At 44.8% G+C, this 21,396-nt stretch overlaps 1 protein-coding gene across 2 annotated transcripts in view; it reads left to right on the plus strand.

Annotated features, from left to right (window-relative positions):
• LOC147901186 (Pseudouridine synthase family protein) overlaps window positions 1-8,243 on the plus strand; it is a 161,389-nt gene extending 153,146 nt beyond the window's left edge. For both annotated transcript variants that reach the window (XM_087375705.1, XM_087375706.1), the window contains one exon: window positions 7,397-8,243. In XM_087375705.1, the coding sequence (XP_087231831.1) occupies window positions 7,397-7,855 (459 nt within the window). In that variant the 3' untranslated portion in view covers window positions 7,856-8,243. The remainder of the gene's footprint in view (window positions 1-7,396) is intronic.
• The last annotated feature ends 13,153 nt before the right edge of the window (window positions 8,244-21,396 follow it).

A 21,396-nucleotide genomic window follows, 5' to 3' on the forward strand; every position in this document is an offset into this window, starting at 1 on the left:
ATTGGTCTCCAATTAGTTATAAAATAAAAAATCTGCTTTTTAGGAAGGAGCTTTACCAGTCCCTTTTTCCATGACAGAGGCATTTGCTGATTTTCCCAAGCTGAATTAGCCATTTGCAGCAGAGGGGATTTGAGGCTATCCCAGAAAGCAAGAAAAAATTCAACAATGAGGCCATCCCATCCTGGAGATTTCCATCTACCACAGGATTTAACTACATCTGACAATTCCCTTTCAGTGAAGGGAAGTTCCTGTTCCAAAGCCTGAGCTTGAGAAATAATTGGATGGACATGTTGTAAAAGAAGTTGATGTGCAGACAAAATCTCAGGAGAAGGAAAGTCCACATGTCCAAAATGGGAGGAGAAGTGCTGCACACAAAAATCAGCAAGTTCAGAGCGAGATGAAGACCAAGAACCATGAGGCATCCAGACTCGACAAATATTTGCAGCCTGTCGTTTGTAATGAAAACTTTTGAAAAATTGCTTCAAAGAGCAGTCTTTATCCAAAAAAGCCCTTTGTCAAGATCGGGTTTCCCATTTAGCAAGCTTTCTTCGATCATTTGATTGGAGACAGAATTTGTCCAAACATAAGTGCATGCTTTCATTAGAAGACAAAGGCCAAAGGTGACTATGCTTAGTAAGACTCTGGCAAGTGAGTTTAGCATGCACAACAGTCTCCCGTGTGGCTCGCATAACAGTCTCCCGTGTGGCTCGCATAAATGATTTACCATAATCCTGAATCACAGCTTGCATTCAAGCAACAAAAGCCTGCATTGCATAATCCAGATCAAAAAGCATTTGAGAAGAGAGGCTGAATGGCATCAGAAATCATAACTTTAAAATCATCATGTTCCAGATAACTGTTATTCACCAACAAAAGCCTTCTGCAAGGCAATCTGTCATCAGGAAAGTCATGCATGGAGAGCCTCAACCAAAGAGGTGTATGATCAGAATACGTGAAGGCATGATCAACCCAAAGTTGACAGGTAAAGGCATCACAATGCTGCGGATCATCAACCTGATACCATCTGTCCAGGCGTGCCTGATAAGAAGATTGAGCATTGTGTTGAAAGATATAGCCCAGGAGTGTGGGCTGAAATTCCTTCCAGAGATCCACCAAACGCAGCTGAACCAAAAAGTCAGACCATGCCTGCTGTTCAGAAGCCAACATATGAGTGTGGCCCGAAGTATTATCTCCTAGTTGCGGAGCATCGTTGAAATCACCACAGATGAATGCATAATGTCTCCATGGATAATTATGCATGGCATCCCAAATCAAAGCTCGACCATTGGAAGATTGAGGGGCATAAACCGATGCAAATTCAAATATAGCATTGCATAATAATGCATCTACCATGGCGATCATTGAGAGCCGCAACGGGCTGAAGATCATGCCTAACCAAAAAAGCCACTCCAGAGAAAGAGTGCTCTCCAGCATAGAAAATATCATAACCAGCAAAATGTCCTATGTGACCAGCATACATGTGCTGATTATGTTCCTGCAAAGCCACTATGTCTGGCTGCAATTGTCTACGATCACACAAACCCTGTACATTAAGTGTAACACATTTGATGTGGTCAAGCATATTTACAGCTATGGGATAGTTATGTACAGCAATAAACAAATTGACTATGTTTGCATCTCTACCTCAATATTTGGACCTCTGCCTTGAGAAGAGGAATCAGGCTAAGGGGAAGACAATAGAGCAGTAGTGTCCTCTTCTGGGAAGAAGGTACGATTGACAATGACTGCAGCCCAAGTCAAACCAATGCCAGAGTTTTCAGCTAGTGTCTTGGCCTGTGAAGATGCACCATTCCAAGTCCTGGATGGCAGAGGTCTCCTAGGAGAGAGAACTTTGCAAGGAGTTTGCCATCCTTCATCCAAATTTTTACCCTTCACCTGAGACTGAGAGGCCGAGGGCATAGGAAGAGGAGCAGTAGCATTCGAGACAGCCGGGGCTTTACCTTTGTCTTGAACATCAAAAAACTGTTTTACCCCTTTGTTTTTTACCACAGAAGAGGCATTGGCATTCTTACTCTGAGGCGGAACTATTTCAGCTTGTACTGACATAGTTTGTACTAGCATTCTAGGAGCTCGGGAAGGGCATTGTGAAGCCATATGCCCAAATTGCTTGCATTCAAAGCAAGCACCTGCAAACAGCCCCCATTTCAGCTTGTAGAAAGCACTGCCCATGGAAACATTACTGACAGTAACTAAATAAGAAGCCGCTGTGGGATTATCTGTGTCCCACAAAATGCAAAAGCGATTCGAATTGCCATTTGGTCTCGGTGGACAGAGAAGCCATGCACTGAGGAAAATCCACAACTTCTACCCATACAGGGCAGAGATGCCGAATCAATGCGTGATAATCCCTAGTAGGAGACCAAGGCAATACATGGACCATCTACTGGCCATAGAAGAGCGGGGAGTGCTCCAGCAAAATCTGTCTATGCTCTTCATCAACCATTATCACTTCAAAAAAACCCCTCACTGCATAATGCACTTTCTTGACATAGCAACCACCCTTGGTTCTAGTCAACCAATTGCCAACATCTGCAGCAGCAGGCATCCATCCCGGAAAGAAAATAATGATGGCATGTTTGGCATAATCCTTCACGGGGTCGAAGATATCATCTACCTCAATCATGATACCTATGGTGATCATTCCAACTTTTCCTCGTATCCTCAAAGCCCTCATGCATTACTTCATATACCAGCTAAGCCTCTGCAGAGGCATGTAGGGGGTCATCCTGACCCATTACCTGCTTTTGCTTTTTGCTTTGAAGCGATCTTTCCTTGTGAAAGGTCTTCTCATATGGACAATCTGCCATTGTGGAAGAGGGAGAGAAGGAACAAAAGGACAGTAAGACAAGAGAAGAAAGGACAACAGGAAAGGAAAAAAGATAGTAGCAGCCCAAAGGAGAACGGAGAGCACAAAGAAAAGAACAAATAAAAAAACAAAGGGACAAAAGAACAGAACGGACAAAACGTACGGAAAAGTACGCTGACAAAGAACAAACGATGACAAAAAACAGTACGGACAAAGGAAAACAACAGTACGTACAAACAATGACAAAAAACAGAACGATGACTAAAAACAGTGCGGAAAAGAACGATGACAAAAAGCAGAACGGACAAAGGACAAAAAATAGTACAGAGACAGAACGTACGGACAGCCAAGAGAAAAAGCGTACGGACAGTATGGACAAACAACGGCAGTACGGGCAAAAAGAACAGTACGGAGCAAAACTAGCCAAACGAACGGAAAACATACGAAAACCCATAGACGAACGGACGCTGTACGGCAAGCTAGGCTGTACGGGAAGGCTAGGCTGTACGACAGGCAAGGTAGTATGGCAGGCTAGGCTGAGCAGGAGCACTCCTTCTCTCTCTCGGCCTTCATTCACGAGGGAGTCCGACACAGAGAGTACTTACTCAAGCGATGACGCTTGGCCACATCATCATACACCTCTCAGAGCAGGATCACAGAGTTCTTCCCATCGAGTGACATTGATCGTCCAGTCTCTAGCCACAGATGTGACAGAGACTTCGACCCGACGACCGCAGCAGGACACATGAGACATCGAGGGGGGACACAGATCACTCTGGGGGACCTCCCATCATTGTTTAGACCCGGGATACGTCCCATGGGAGTCACGGTGGCTCTGGTCTTGTGTCGAGCCTCGTCCAGGAGACCGAGACGCACGGCACCCCTTGACGGGCGCCAGCGTCCCATCACCGGCTATGCACCAGCCAGGGCGACATGACATACGGAGGATTCCGCTCCGCTCCAGTCCTTTTCTTTTCTTTTCATTGTTACATCCAGATGTATTTGATTATGTATGATCAGACTTAGGGTTCAGCACTGGTGATGATGCTCGTTTCAGTAGCTCCACCCTTACTGTGATTTGTATCAGGTTTTCTTTCAGTCTCATAGACCCATCGGTCTTCCGAAGACTCTAATAAAATTTAGTTCTTTCTTTCTTTCTTTCTTTCTCTCTCTCTCTTCACACTGGAGAGTGTCCGTGCAGCAGTCCACCGATTGAAGAACGGGAGAGCTAAGGATCATGATGGATTGCAAGCGGAGTATGTAATCCATGGGATTGATACCTTAGATTTTGTTCTCTCCCGTCTCTTCAATGAGTCTGTTTGTACAGGCCTACCACAGTCCTGGTTAGGCAATACCATAGTTCCTATTCACAAGTCGGGGGACCCTATGGAGCCGTCGAATTACAGGACCATCATGATTGGCCACGTTATGGCCAAGATCTATGCATCAGTTTTGGAAAGCCGTATAAATGACCATGCCGAGACGACAGGACTCAGAGCCAGAGGGCAGGCTGGATTTCGCAGGGATTATTCGACACTTGACCACATTCTCACACTCAGGGCACTGGTAGAGGAGGCGAAGTCACGAAGGCAACGGCTTTATTGTTGCTTCGTGGACTTCAGGAAGGCATTTGACACAGTTCCGCGATTCAGATTGTTTCAGAGGATTCGCGAGATGGGCTTCAGTGGAGAAACACAGTGGGCTATCATGGCTTTGTATGAGAGGGTCACTGGTCGGGTTCGGACACGTGAGGGGCTCTCAGAGGAGGTATGCAGCACGATTGGGGTGAAGCAGGGTTGCCCGCTCTCTCCTACTCTCTTTGGACTATATATTGATGAGCTAGAGATGTTCGTACAGATGACAGGCGGTGTGGGCTCTACTCTCTCAGGATCCTCCATTCCTATCCTCCTGTATGCGGACGATGTGGTTCTCATTTCCTCTACTGCTCAGGGCCTCCAGGCACATATTGAGGCACTCCACAGGTTTTGCCAGGACAGGGGATTGACCGTAAACCTTGGCAAGACCAAGGTTATGGTTTTCAACACCTCTGATCGTATCTACAGCACGGATGAGTTTTGCTTCACTTATGACGGACAGCCCATTGAGCTTGTTAGAGAGTACACTTATTTGGGGGCAGTTTTCAGGGGACCGATCTTTACCATGACATATGCAGCACGAGATAGGATTAGTAAAGGGTATGCTTCGTTGGCTCATCTTGAGCGTCAGTGTTTTCAGTCCCACTTTCAGCATCCCGATACGAAATCCCTGCTATTTGACACATTGGTGAGACCAGCTGCGATGTATGCATCTCCTTTCTGGGCAGGAGACCTTGGCGCTACAGATTGGAGACGAGTAGAGAGGTTACAGATCATCATGTTCTCTCGGCTCATTAGGGCCAAGGCTACAGTTCCGCACGAGATCATGCTAGCAGAGTTTGGAGCTACTCCCCTTGCATTGGATGCAGCGTTTCAGTCGGTCATGTATTTGCACAGGGTTAGGGAGTTTGGAGACTCAGCAGCAGGCAGAGCTCGGTTGCCATGGTTAGCACTTGCATCTTCTATGGAGTTGGCACGATCTGGGGCCCGATACTGCTGGTACTTCAGACTCACTAGGTGGCTCACATCTCTTGGACTAGACATGGATAGACTGCCTCCCTTCCGATACAGCATAGATGCCCCTCATCTCGAGTTGACTCGCCACGAGCTTAGTCAAGTCACGAGAGCAGACTTGCTGCAGCTTCATACGTACCGCACTTGGATTTATCCCACGCAGCTTCCGACGAAGATGGCCACATATCGTGACCACTTCCTTCGGATCTCAGAGGATGGATTTGTCATTCCACCAGGCTACACAGGTATCCACATGTCCCACTCACTGAGGATTGCCCTTGGCCAGCTTAGAGTCTCTTCGCATCAGCTCGAGATAGAGGCTGGTAGGATGCGACGCATGGAGGATGGACGGCGTCCAGGCCGAGAGACCAGGATCTGCCCTTGTTGCACCATGGGAGAGGTGGAGTCAGAGGAGCACTTCATTTGCAGATGCCCGCTATATTATGAGATCAGAGGGAGATTCCACTGTCTCTTCACGGATGGCTTTGGACCTCTCTCACGAGTGATGGATTATGAGGATCAGCATTGCCTAGCTCTTTATGTCAGGGAGGCCACTATGCTTCGACGACACTACCTCAGAGACCATCAGCACAGACCGGAGCGTGATAGAGCCCAGCCCGATAGAGCTCAGACACACGCTATACCAAATGACAGGTATCAGGAGGAGCACGAGGAGGTCAGAGCTCACACAGGACACATGCCTCCACCCTGTGGATGTACATATGAGATGGTTTGTAGACGCCGCAGGATCTTGTTACATAGGGGACGTACTCGCCGCTTCATCTCCAGACGATCCAGGATGATGGCAGCTTTTCGGAGGAGACTTACTCATGGAGATCTCGTCCCACCAGCCGCTCACCTCACTTTTGCTCAGATTTGTACTCTCATAGCAGGAGGCAGAGTCGATGGACAGGATTTCCAGTATTATTTTGGTTCTCAGACTCCGTGACACTTGGACTTGTATCTTTGCATTGACATATTGTACTCATCCCCCCATTTTGCACCCAGGGGCGGTTTCCTTGCATCTAGCTTACTTTGTATTTAGGCTCGGATTTGACATTATGTACTTTCACTTGCATTGTATTGCGTAGCACTTAGATGATATTCGACGATGCCTCTTCTTTGTGGCACGTTGATTTTGTGCTATCTTGTACGCAGAGTTCTTGATGTCCCATGGGCCCATTTTGGCCTTTAGTGGACAATAATACACTTTCTTTCTTTCTTTCTTTCTCTCTCTCTCTCTCTCTCTCTCTCTCTCTCACACACACACACACACACACACACTTTTTCTTTTTCTTTTTGGTGAGAATTTTGCCTTTATATTATAGATTCAGCATCCCAAAGCAGGATGTGCTCAAATACATCAAGAGAAAATCTCAATATAGGACAAATATACATCTTGATCTATAGACCTTGTTTGCAGGCAATCATAAAAAGATTGCTACAAAGAGTGCCTGAAGAAAGAGTAAGGTGAGAAAATTGGATCACCAAAAACTCTATGATTTCTGTCTTTCCACACACACACACACACTTTTTTTTTGCGTGAAAAATTGAGTTGCTTTATATTACAGAATAACCATCCCAGAATGGGATGATGGAAAATACATCAAGAGAAAATGTCAACATAGGATATACATCATGATCTATGTACTTGGTCTACAAACAATCATTGCTACAGAGAGTACCTAAAGAAAGAAAAAAGTGAAAAAGTAGGATCACTAAAGACTCTATCACACACACACACATTTATTTATTTTTGGGTGAAAAGTTTGTTACTTTAAATTACAGAATCACTATCCCAAAACAGGATGTGGAAAAATATAAGACAAACACACACACACACACACGTACACGTGTGCGTGCATGCATGTGCACGCAACCATGTGTGCATGTGTGCAAACATGTTTACATGTGTGACCATGACACTGTACAATGCTCACGGGTGGAGGACCTTTTGCAGATAAGAAAAATGGTGGGAACAGCTGTTGCTATCATGCGGGATGTGCTTCCATCAGACATAATAGCAATATCCCTGACAGTTCCATGTCGTGTGGTGCTCCCTCTTGCTCCTTCAAAGGGACTTTTCTTAGCAAGCAATGAATTTTTCCCTTTTCGAAGTAATTTTAATAAACCCAAGAACGTGAACGACTCTAATGACCTACCAAGGTTGAGAACACCTGACAGTGTTGTCAAAAGAAAAGAAGAATTTTGGTCGAAGGTATTGCTCCCAGAGATGGTATCAGTGCTGAAAGATACGAATTCAATGTGGAATGAATGGCTTGAAAGATTAGAGCTTGGCAGGATTCCTGAAGGAGAATTGAATACTGTAAGAGAAGCATGGAGTGATTGGACAGCACAAGTCTTGTTAAGTGCAGAACAGCGGAGGAAAACGGAAGTGACAGATAACCAAAGGAAATGATGGTATGAATCTACATGCTGCCTCAACTTTACTGAAGCCAGTAATTGTTTCAGAGGATAGATTCTTGGGAGGAATTTATTTCTTGCCATTTTAATTTGTGCAACATTTTTCTTTCCATTTTTGCGATGAAATAGTGTAGCAGTTATTTTACAGAGTACATACAGCCACCTGGTTCCATATCCAGTCAGGGTTCTGCAAAGACTATACTGGGTCTGTTTGAATGGAGTTTCAGCATAAGCACGGGAGTTTTATAAAAACATTTAAAACTGGTGTCTAAAATTTATTGATTTTGCAGCATTGGTAAAGAAAGCCACATTGAGGTTGTAACTTGTAACAGGTGCTGCCAGAGAGCAGGTACGGTTAATATCGCTTTGTAAAACTTGGGATGCAGGGACTTGTAACTTGAAGACATAAATGTGAATTTCCAATTAATGCAAAGCTCATGTCTGGTGATCCTTTTATATGGATGTCTATTTTGGCATAAATACATGTGCTCATTTCATTTTTCATAATACATAACAGTAGTTTGTTTGAATTCACTATACGGAATTGTTACTAGCATTGTAAGCACAAAATCTACCTTTCGCCAATTGCACTCATGTCTCTTGAGAGTGTTGCTCAAATTCATGTAGAGCAAAGATGTGACGAACACACCATTGTGGAATGGCCAAACCGAGGCTCAAACCTTCAACATAACATTTAAAATGCAAGAAATTTGGCGAAGAAATTCACAAGAGTGTGCTTGGTGTACAGTGGGTTTTGAAAGAGGAAAAGAATGGAAGGACCAAGCGATAAAGAAAACTGGGAAATTATCTGGAATATGAATAGTATTATTGCAAAAAGGTCTATCAAACTTCAACCAACAAAGCAAGAAGTGCAGATGCAGTAAAGCTCCCTCTCTTCTATTTTGTAACAGTCTTTCTTCTATTAAAATTTAAGAAGGATGCTTGCAAGCTAGAAATAAGGAAGATGATAGAATCTAAAATGCAAGGACTGTAACAGTAACCAGTTTTAGATACTGAAGATACATTTTGAAGCTTTGTCATCTTAACAATATCAAGGTGTAAAGTACTCATGATAGTTTATTTAAAAGCGGGGACAGTTGACTAAACAAGGGCAAGACCCACTCTTAAAATTTTGTCCCTTACCAGTTGCTGATTGCAAGGACTGTTTTTTCTGAGAGTTTAGGTGGTCTTTGACTTTTTGTATGACCCATTAAAAAATGGAGCATTTGGCAAAACAAACCAAGGTGGCTGCCTAGAAGGGCATTATTCTTCACTGTTTTGCGGCCATATGAGGTTCAACACAGCCTCTCAGTCTGCCTGGACTAGCAATTTGAATTTTGTTCTGGATTGGGACCAGAGGCAGACGAACTTAGTTTGCAAAGTTTTTACGTATTTCATTACAGTTGTTTGGCATGCAATGGGCTTAATGAAGGAAATGTGCATACACTGCTCGGTCTTCCAGAACATCCTCCCTAACCTTTCAGGAGTTCATTTTATTTTGGTGTGGTCCAAAGCACTGGGTAGGAGCTGGGGGGTTTGCTTTTCAGTAGCTCAGTCTTGCTGGCCCCGAATGTGTTTGATGCTTATTGGAGGGCATGTGGTTTGGACCGTCCTATGGATCCTTAACATTTACCTCCCTGCTTGTCGACAGCAGTGCCCCTCTTTCTGGAGGTGCATACAGAGCCTCCCAGATGTAGACTCTTGGATTGTTGTTGTAGACTTCCACATTAAGAGTTTGAGGAGGATAAGCAGGGTGGAGCCTCCTTTTTGGTGATGCCCTCTACCGAGCGGAGTACTTGGGAGCAATCCATCTTCGCAATTACTGGTCATGACTCCTAGATGGAGCTTGAGATCTCCAGGCTTCCCAATAGTCTTCAATACTTCGTCGGTCAGCGGCAGCACAATGGTTTGCTAGAGAGACTCAACATATTTTACGGGGGATTTGGTAATGTATAGAGGGGGAGCCACAAGTACTTAGACAGGGACGATGGTGGCAGATCACTCCCCGATTGTGATGCACCTAGAGCAGCCCTGTCACGGACTTCCATGGACGGAGGTCGCGGTACATCTACACTCTCCTATGTCTGGCTTTTCAAGAGATCTTCAACTCTCTCTTGATTTCCCAATCATTGAGACAAGGGTGGATATGTTTGATCTTGAGGAGAGATCGATCAGACATTTGAGTGTGGTGACTGATCAGCTTGCTGGATATCCTTACAAGATCTTAGCCAAGATGCAGGCCCCTTCTTGCTGACATCATGCATGAAATGTAGATAAGTTTTGATCAAGAACGCAATATCCTAGGCAACATCTTCATCTTTCAGGTGGCGGTGGGTTGGGCGTGAGAGGAGTCTTAGTGTATCGCAGTCCTTCTCTTGGATTTCGAGAAAGTAGGGTGTTGGGCCCGAGAGGAGTCTTAGTGTATCGCAGTCTCCCTCTTGGATTTCGAGAAGGCTTATGGTCGGTGGAGTGGCCTTTTCTCGAGGGCCCATGCAAAGGTTAGGTTTCTCAAACAAATGGATTTGGGGGGTATCTGCCTTGTATAAAGGGAGCACCAGCCAGATGCTTATTGGGGGTCATACGGGGGAGGCCTTTCCCTTTACCGCTCAGTATGGTAGGGTTGCCCTCTTGCTCCTTTCCTCTCTCTTTTTGCGAGCTACTTGATGCTGGGTTTGCGGATGACACGGCACTCTTTGTGGAGGACACGACAGAGAGCCTAGAGGGGGCCTGGGGAGCCCTATAGAGGTATTGTTTGGCTCACAATAGTTGAGGTTCAAGAGATCCTGGATTGGGGAGGCATGTTGGGCTTCTCTTGGATTCTGGGAGGGTAGACAATGTGGTACTTGGGTTGCCAGGTGTGCATTGACATCTGAGCAGAGCATTAGAATATCTTTGTGCTAGGGGGTGCAGTACAAGATTTTATATTGGAGCTCGGTCAAACTCTCCCTAGTAGGATGGGCCCTCATGCCCACGGCTTGATATAAAGCCTCGTGCTGGTGTTTTCAGAGGGGATGTATGGGACAGTTAAGGCACTAAGTGCGCAATTTCTTATGGTCAGGGTCGGACGGTAGGAAGAACATTAGAGCCATGGTAGTTTCTTGCCCTAGCGGAGGGAGGACATGGCATCATTGACCTAGGGTCTCACTCCAGGTTTTAGAAGCTCGTGCTTCAAAGAGGGCTTCTCAAGAACACACCCTAGGTCAGTGGTTGCAGTCCCATTGATGGATCTTTTGAGAGGGTTCAATCATAGGGAAGGACTCACTTGATGAGGAGTCGTCACAGAGTTTGGTAACGCTCGTTGGAAGGACTTGTCAAGCCAACCTGCATTGTCATTCAAGCGATAGGCTCCTCTTGTTACTTGTAGCACCCAAAGGTTCATGATTAGGAGGGTTTCATGTTGGGGCACATTGGCTGGGCACAATGGGATAGTGGATGAGCTAATTCATTCCAAGCATGGAGCCGCTTGCCCTTTGCGACAGAGGCACAAGCAAGAGCACTGATGAGAAAGGGGGCCAAGTATTTGGATGTTGGAGAGTCTGTCATAACAGATCCTTGGCCCCTTCACGATGGTATGGACAATTTTCTAGGATCGTGATACCCTTGAGGATCTAGTTTTTATGTAGATCAACTTTCATGGGGGCTGGGATTCTCGCTTGAGTGGCAGAAGATTAGGGTAGTATGTCATTTGGGCAAGGATTGGACCATTATCTAGTTCTAGTCTCAATGGTAGCGCAAGAGGGGTCGTAGTGGCATCTTTGGTTGTAGTAGGGCCAATTTCTTTGGGAGGTGCGGTGGGATCTTGGAGAGTGGTTTTGTCCTACTCGTGTGGCAATCAGAGAGGGTGGTGGAGGTGCTCTTCTTCTTGTACATGACATGCATTGGGTGTTACCTTCAACTGAAGGCAGTAACCTGGACTCGCACGAGAGAGCGGGGTTGCTTGATGTAGTTTTGTGACGGGAGGCCACCAAGTTCCCTCTGCTAGCTACACTAGTTGCCATCTCACAAGACATCATGTACACCCTATGCACCATATGGGACGATTGGATGCCAAGATCTCGAACAACCCACAGGTTCTCTCTTGGAAATAGAATGCATCTAGTTCTCAAGTTCAAAGTTTGAAGGGTTGTTTCCCAAAGAAAAAGTCTCTAGGATGGACTTGTTGTCACCTCCTGCGAGTCTTGTTCCCTCGTTTTTGCCTCTCTTTCCCTCCCACTACCTTTCTTCCTGCTTGCCCCCTTTCCTTTTCGATCCCCCCTCCCTTCCTTGGGGCGATCAATGTGTAAACAAATAAAATAGTAGGTTTGTTTAGGGAAGGGGATTTTTAAATTGGAGGACTTATGGTCCATCGATGAATAGGGCAGGCTTTTGAAAAAACTTATCTAATATAACTATGGTACTTTAAATTCAAAATTACAACATGCGTATACGTATGGAAAAGGCGTGAACAATAATACAAAAATGAGTAAAATTTTAAATGTAGGGATATTTTAAATGTGTGCTTGCTCGCACGTGTTTTATGGGTTTTCACATAGTGATCGCTCCCTCGGGCTCCCTTCCCAACCCAATTGAGATTGGATCTCAGTCCATTTTGGGTTTGTCTCTATCCTATACCACACTTGCTTTCTTAAAGGGGGCTCTTGCTTTGGTCATGTTGCCACCACCCCTTGTGAGGGTTTCTGGTAGCTAGCCAAGGACCTTTGATGCCTTTGTAGGGCTATAACTTTTGTCGTCCATTTTAGGGCCTCTACCTTCGACTTTTGCCATTTCAACGTGCTTGGTCGGATGCACAAGCCGCTTGTGCAAGGAGGTAACCAAGGGGGTGGGGGGGGGGATCCGTGCTTCACCCTTTATTTCTTTATTTCTTTTTTTTCTCCTCCTCTGACTAACAAGTGGCAGTTTTCTTTGACAAAGCAATAGTGATCCAAAAGGTCTAGCCAAGAGGGGCTCACATAGCAGCACCCTCGGCCACGTCTATCTCCCTCTCTCTAGAAGACAAACAATAGGTGCATAAAGCTATTCCATCCCTTTAGGACACATTGTTGGCCTTACCCCCAATCGATGGCAGGTTGGCAATTGGTCCAGTTGAGTTTAACCTTGAAAGGTGACCACATCCAAGACTGTCACCATTTATGGAAAGGGAGGTTTCTACTTCATCTCAGCTCCTTGGACACCACCTAGTGGAGCAGAGCCAAGTTTACCTTTGAGCTTGCATATCCCCAAGGACTACAAATCCATCTTGTCTTCTATCGGGGCCTGTTTTGGCACTATTCTTGAGATACTGACCATAGTGACAAGGTACTAACCGTAATGTTTTTGGTAATTCGAGATGAAGTCTCAAAGGTGAGGTTGGTTGTAGATGACCTATATACCCTACCAAAGAACGAGGTTGTCAGTCTGGTGAGCTACATTGTCAATCTCAACCTCTTGAGATTGCATTGTCAAAGGGGGCTTGTTACATCATCAAAACCTTTCTACAAGCTAGGGAAATATCATAGTTTTGTTACAAAACCATACAAGTGACGAACATATCTAATAACAATATATAAACCCTCCCCTTTTCAGAGTCGGACAAAGAGCTAAGCATGTCTCCTATTTCTTCTCCTCTTCTAAATACATTCATCACTCGTCCTCTGACCACTATCACCGAAGGACACAGAGGTGAGCTTCCTTGTCACCTCCACTCCATTTTCTATGTGCTTGAGTTTGTTTCTTTGGTCAACCTTTCCTTTTATGTTTGCACCAGCTTCTTCGTTTCCCCACCACATCAATCAAGGAGAGGTAAGATAGTTCCTCCATGAAGTCATTTCTCTACCAAGTCATTTCTCTACCAAATCAGGGATAGTTTCTCCATGAAGTCATTTCTCTACCAAGTCATCTCTATAGGTGTCGATATGCCGCTTGGAGCTTGTGCATGTGAGCCCGAAAAATTAAAGCTAGTGGTGAACTTTTGAAAGCCATATGTACAAGCTTGAGTGAATTCAACAAATTAGTGGTGAATTGGAAAATATCACAAAGCCTAGTTGTTTTTATATTGGCACATTCTTCTTCAATCATATGTTGTGGGGATCTTGAAAGAATGCCGAGGGAACCTCTCCTGCTACTTGTGGGAGCAATGCAAGCACAAACTGTCCTTGAGTGTCACTCTTAAGACTCTCGGATTGTTGTAATGTGTTTTCAAGAGAGAGAGAGAGAGAGAGAGGGGGGGAGGGGGGGTGGGGGATGGAAGAAGAGAACGGAGAAGGGAAGAGAAGAGGGGAATGAAGGGGGATGGAGTGGCAAACACAAGGGCATTACAAAGGAAGCAATACAAGACTCAAACACTCTTGAAGACACAGAGAGAGCTCTTATTCCATACTTGTGCATACAATAATGAAGACCAAAGTTGACCATTTGGCATTTTAAACGTTCCATCTTTTGAAAGGAGAGCCAACCCTATTCTTTCTTACCTCTCTATCTCATTTATTTTTATGTGATGGGTACACTGCAATGGATCAGAAGGTGTTTTTGATAATGAGGATTCAATGATTTTAACCTATGGATAGCGCAAAATGTAGATCTGAGGTGCTCAGCCCATGGACCACGATTTGGCGATCATTTTTGCTTTTTGGATCACCTCCAAATTCCACTTAGATCAAAAGTTATGGCTCCCAGAAAGAAGGCAAAACTTTGATCCCAAGAGGGTGATCAAAATGATGAGGTGGTTGGAGGGTGATGTGGCACTGAGGGTCACATGCTGATTACAAAAGTTGTCTTTGTGGCACAGTGTGCTTAGAAGGCACATGGTGACTATATAGATGATGTGGCATTACCACGTGGGCATGTTGACACGATCGTTGACATGGCACTACCACGTGGGCAATGAGGTGACCTGTTGACTTTAACTAATGGCATGGCCAATTTGGTGACATGGCAATTAGGGCTTAGCTAGTAGCCTGATGATGTGGTAGGGGCATAGTGATGCTGATGTGTCTATGATGATATGGTAGTAGGGCCAAGTGACTCCTGATGTGGCTGAGTGACTTGTTAGCGCTTATGTGGTAGTCAATTGACGTGGCAGATATGCTACATGGTTGATAGGATAAGGTCGCCCCGGAGACGTGGCGACTTGCCATGTATTAATCCCTTGTGGTGATGACATGGACAGATAAGGCTTTATTGGGCAACCACGTAGCAGAATCAAGTGGTGCCACGTGTCAAGTTAGCAGCCAACAGTTGTTTAAATGAGCTAGTGATATATTCAAAGAATCTTTAAGATTCCATCTCGACGGGATTTTGGTCGGGCGTCGTAAGCTAGCTATGTCGTTGTGCATGGAGGCATGTCTGGAGCTTTGGCTGAGGCCTGTGGCTGGTTGCAGAGCCGTTTTGGCTTGTGTTGGTTGCCAGGATTCTAAGCATGGCCCGTTTGCCGTGCTCGTTGTTGTCCCACTCTAGAGGACGTTGGAGAGTGCACGGGCTAGTTGATGGAGGTCGTTGCTGCCCTAAGATTTGGTGTGCTCTTGTTGTTGGAGTGCTGGAGACTGTGGCGACTGTGCACGTTTGTTGCATGTTGCCGTCGATGGGCATTTGTCGTTCGTCGAGGAGTGACCACCGGCCCCCGAGTCTCGTTAGACTCGTGCTGCTACTTGTTGGCAAAATTGCGTCTGTGGGAGGCCTGTGGGTCGTTGGAGTCTATGCGTGTGTTGAGTTAGGTCGGTGAAGCTGAGAGGACGCTTGGTCATTGTTGTGAGCTGGGTAGCTGTTGAATGGAGGCGTTTGTTGATGGAGGTCTTCTTCGTGGAAGCTTGCTGTGAGCCGCAGGCGTGGTAGAGCTACTGGTTGGCTATGGCGTTGGCGGCTTGGTTCATGTGGCTCGTAGTCGTCGCTAACCTGCTTTGTTGTGCGCTTGAAGCTCGTTGAAGTTGCTTGGCGCCGCAGTCCAGAAGGGTGGAGTGCCGCTTGAAGCTCGTTGCAGACGTTCCTGGAGGAGAGTATGCTATGGGTGATAGCAAGGTTCATTGGCACTGTCGTTAGGGCCGTGCTGCTTGTTGTGGAAGCTAGCCTTTACTCGTTGCAGTGCAATGTGAAACTGCAAGACAAGCAGCACTAGTGCCGCCAAATTAAATGGATTTACAAAGAGAGCAGTGGAGATCAATTTCCCTGTCAGGCTCGTGTGTAGTAACTTAGTTCTTGAACAAAGAATGCTTAAGGCTGTGAGTGTAGTAGCTCCTAGCACAATTTGCTTGTTTGATGTAGGTTGAGGAGGCTTACCAAAACTATAATAGCAAAGAGAGAAAGAGAACCTTGAACCTTACTCTCTCAAGACCTTGCATAGTGCTTAAAGTCTGAATCACTCATGAAATGAATCTCTCTTTGTCTCTGATTTCTTAGCAGAAAATCTCTAAACTCTCCCAATGAACTCAGAAAAGAATGACAAAAATTCTCTCTCAAACATAAACAAAATTCCTCTCAAAAAGAAAATGAACATATCTCACGTTCCATAGCTCAGAATGACAAGCTTTCTGATGCAAATCGGAGATGGAGAAAAGCTCTACGATGAGAGCTAGAGAAGGTATGGAGATGCGTCAAGGGGAGGGATTGTGCCTTGACTGAGCAAGGGCTTGCATGCCTTGACGGAACAAGGGCTTGCACTCTCTCTCAAGAAAACTCTCTCAATGCAGGATGCCTCACGGAAGGAGGGCTTGACACTCATGAAGGGAGTGGGAGCACCATCGGCTAAGATACCATATCGATCAGAATTCCATTCTCACAAATACGAGAGTTATCCTATGAGGGACAATATGGAATGCAAGGAAGGAGTGAAAGAGAGAGAGAGAGAGAGAGAGAGAGAGAGAGAGAGAGAGAGAGAGAGAGAGAGAGGAATGGTCAAGCTTCATCAATACGTCACCACTTCCTCCATCGCTATGCCTGGAGGCCTTGCACTTGCTCTCAAGAAAACTCCCTCAATGCAAGATGCCTCACGGAAGGAGGGCTTGACACTCATGAAGGGAGTGGGAGCACCATCGGCTATGATACCATGTCGATCAAAATTCCATTCGCACAAATACGGGAGTTATCCTATGAGGGACAATATGGAATGTGAGGTAGGAGAGAGAGAGAGAGAGCGAGAGAGAGAGAGAGAGATTTAAGAAATATTAACATCCGTAGGAGCCCTCGCGGGCCTATGGGACAAAGTACAAAATCAAGTAGCTCATACAGACCACTGTGGGTCGGGGCAAAGGGCTTACTAAAGCCCTTGTTGCTGAGTACTAAAATGCTATACTAGTACAAAATAGCAAAAAAGGCATGAGAGTAGCATGAAGACATCAAGTTCCCAGAGCTAGAGCCCCAAGTACATGAACCGGCTCCACATATCCAGGCTCCATGATGGCTCTCTGATGAGATGCAAAGCGCTCACGTATCTCCATCTGTCGGGATGTCTCCCGTGGTGGTGGAGGACGTGGTCTCCTCAATCTTTGGATCCGATGGGCTATGTCAAGGGTGATGCCTCGCCTCAGTCGATCTCCCCTAAGGAGAGCTGAAATAGGTCGAACCTCAATCGTGTGTGCTCTGGTCGCCTATCGCACCGTGTACGATCTCTGTGCCCCTCGTCTGGAAGTGCTGTGTCGGCTCCCTCCACTGGTCCATGTATCTCGCATGTCCGGTTAGCTCCTCCTCCTCTATCCCAGAGTGCCTTGGGGCTGAGTCAAATGCATAGAAATCCGTGACCTGTCTCTACGCTCGGTCTACCTCGGTACCTTGTGGTGCGGTAGTCCCATCCTGCTGCTCTCTGATATGTCATAGTAGTATCTCCCCGTGTCATCGCATCTTCATCAGGAAGAGCCCAACACAGAGTTGGTCCTTGAAGTGGATCAGACGTGAGAGTGGGCCAAAGACGTGCCCCTCCTAAAAAAGGCAGTGGTAGCGCCCTCGGATCTCATAGTAGGATGGGTAGACACATAGAAAGTGCTCCTCTGTCTCGAATGCCCCCATCGTGCACAACCTGCAAGTCCGCTGCTCTCTGGGTATGCGTGCAGCTCTCCCTGTCTCGACCCTCAGTTGATGTGGGACGAGACCCGCATTTGTCCGATGGCAATCCTTAGTGCGTGTGAGACTTCTCTATCCTCGAGATATCCTCGAGATACTGAGGTCTGATGATTAGCCCATCTTTTGAGACTCTCAAAAAGTGGTCATAGTAGAGCTCGATCTTGGTGGGGAACTCCTGGTCCACCCCCCAAGTGTGAGATGTGTGGAGATGGAGGAGATCTAACCATATGATGCATTTAATCTCATCTCGTGGGATCGACTCGGGCGGTGCATCCATGCTATATTGAAACGGGAGAAACCGATCCATGTGAATGCCATGACTGGCAAACCATGCGGTGACGCGTTCAAACCCTGTTGTACCTGCCCAACTCTCAAATAGTTGTATGGAGGACTCTAGTGCCAACCTCGGAAGTCTCTCGTGAGGTAGGTCCCAAACTCTGTGGAGGAAAGTCACTGTCTGAAAAATGGCATCAACCTGGAGAGGGGTAATGGCGAACTCTACCTGTACTATCTGATGGTGGACCAAGGGCTTACTCCGAATCATCCTGGAGCCCATAATCACCTGTAGCTACTTGAATCTATTCCATTCTGCTGAAATATCACACCCCCAAAAAGGTGCCGCATACATGGCAGTCGGCTTTACTAGAGTGTCGAAAAGCCAACACTTCGTCGATGGATCCTGGAAGTGTGTCTGAAAGCACTGTCGCTCTAGTCGAGCCAAGGCACCTTGCCCTCGTGTGAGTTGTGCTCTGGCTGCGTAGGTCATCGTGAAAACTGGCCCTGTGAAAACTGCACCCAAGTATGTGTAGGACTGCACAATCTCCGCTGGCTGACTCTGGTATGTAAAACTATATCGGTGAAGCACTGTGTAAGAGGTGTTGAAGATCATGAACCTTGGTCTTGCCAAGGTTAACCATCAAGTCTCTCTCTCTGTTGAACACCTCTAGGGCATCTAGATGTCTCTGTAGTCCCTCTGTCGAAGATGACAGGAGGACTATGTCATCCGCGTATAGTAGAATCTGTATCATCAAGTCTGCTAGTGGTGCTCCCTCACTTGCCTCCTAGGCGGTCTATGAAATATGTAATCTCATCAATGTAGAGCCCAAAAAGAGTCGGTGGGAGAGGGCATCCCTGGTTTACTCTGATCATGCTCTCAACCTAGTCTGATAGGCCTCCTGGGACACGAACTCTCCCTCTAACGGACTCGGATAGGCTCACCATTGCCCAAATCAAAACTTCTAGAATTTGCATATCCTGTAGTCTCCTGATCATGCGGGATCGCGGGACAGTGTCGAAGGCCTTCCGAAAGTCTACAAAACAAGTGTAGACTTTATGGCGTCTCGACCTCGCCTCCTTAATGATAGCCCTCAAGGTGAAGATGTGGTCGAGAGTGGAGTGTTGTCTCTGGAAACTTGCCTACCCTAGAGCGCGCTGCCCATGTGCCTCTGTATGGCTACTGATCTCCCTCTCCAGCATCGATCCATAGATCTTGGCCAGTGTGTGGCCAATCATGAGAGTGCGATAGTTTCCAATATCCATGGGGTTGCCTGCCTTGTGTATCGGTACTATGGTGATGGTATTCCATCAATTTTATTGTGTCAATATTTCCTTTAGTATTTTTGTTTAAAAAGAATTGAACGTAATACAAGAATGTTAGTGTTGTAATTTCCAATTTGAATACCATTCCTCATTGGTATTCTAATGTTATTCCAACCCTTCCACACCTTGATCAATCAAATCCTATTCTCAAAACATATTGACTATTATTTTGAACCTTTCATTTCCTTTTGCCACTTCTTGAATCCCAACCAATCCTTGATGATTCATGTTATTTGGAAGTTGAGGAAGGGATGGATCCAATTAGCAAGAACTTCTAAATGTTGAGGCATTTATGAAATCTAGACTTTTTTCTACTCCTTCACTTCCATCATCGTCAAACACAATCTACCAAGCTTGGCACTCTTCAAGGCCTTATCATTGAAGATTTTGAAGTCTCAAAAGGATATTGAAACGAATGGATTAGGGGATAAGAGCAATTTATGAATTTTGGCACTTATTCAAGCACCATTTTTAAATTTCCTTATAAAATTTTCTACTATTCTAGGGAAAATTTGTCTCTAAAGATATTCTTTAAGAAAATGGATTGGACAGAGGCTTTTGTATACTGTACTTAAAGTTGTATATATTTTTTAGTTTCTCCACAAGGTTGAGATTGAAGAAATTTCTTGATGATCAAACTCAAGTGTGTGCCTTTAATATATGGAGTACAATGTACAACGATCCTTGTCATGCACTAACTTAAGTTTGAGGTAAGTGTGAAGTAAATAACTTTTTTGTATACTAAAAATATTAAGATATTAAATCGAACTCATTTCTTTATTAAATATTAAATTCAAAATTTTAAATAAGAAATAATTAAAAATCATTGTATCTTTATTTTCTTAATGTTAGATAAATAATAGGTGTTTTTACTTCATAACCATTGAGAAATGGAATGCCATGGATTTGGCTTGATCGAAAATTCTTATGCTCGACAAATCATAGAACCAAGTGTCGGATTTTTTTTCCTTTAAGATTTCTCTTTGAATCCATATATTATACAACACCCTAGACTACTATCACTTAAATAAAATAATTGAAAATCATCTCATGTATTATGTGGTGTTGATAATCACCATCTCTAAATCTCCAAATCTAACACCTGTAATACCCATTGAATGAACAAAATGCATGAACATAATTCATAAGCATTAGATGTAGACCACCCTACATAGACATAACGAAATAGAGGTGTACATAATAAGCAACATTATAAATTCATTATAGTCATAATCGTACAAATACATCATACATAATCTAATGCTATGAAATTTGTTATATCAATATGATAGAGAAAATAATAATACATCATACACAATCTAATGCTATGAAATTTGTTATATCAATATAATAGAGAAATTAATAAATAATACTATGGGAAAAACTTTTGAAGTGGAAAATGATCATTGCACTACCATATAGATAATTACAATAGCTTTAACTAAGGTCATAGTCTACAAAAAGCTCATCAACTAAAAATCTCAAGATGGACATCCATGCAAATATTGCCACCTTTTTTTGGGTATTAGCATCTCTATTATTTAACAAAACAAAGAGTTACATGACTTAGATTGCTACAATCATAAACCCTGAGAGGAAATGCAACCTCTTTTACATGCTTTCAGAGAGAGATGAACATACTTCAATTAGTAACCTTCCTCTACTTGTTTGTGCTATTTGTGCCTCCCTTACTTATATTTTCTTCGTATTTCCCCTTCTTTGTCTTCTTCTTTTCTTCTTTGTGCATTATGGACCTTAGACTTTCTCAAGGTGTGTCCCCTTGCCTTAATAATGGCTTGCTTACTCTCAGTAGAATTCTCTAGGATCTCTCGATCAGACTTATATTGATTCAAGATTTCCATGTCAGTGCCCTTGGTGCTAGGGACAAGATGTGCCCTAGGAGCAAGACGCCTT

Source organism: Dipteris shenzhenensis, chromosome 6 (genome assembly GCF_047967505.1).
Source record: "Dipteris shenzhenensis isolate YYH24624 ecotype China chromosome 6, Dip_SZ_1.0, whole genome shotgun sequence".
NCBI lineage: Eukaryota > Viridiplantae > Streptophyta > Polypodiopsida > Gleicheniales > Dipteridaceae > Dipteris > Dipteris shenzhenensis.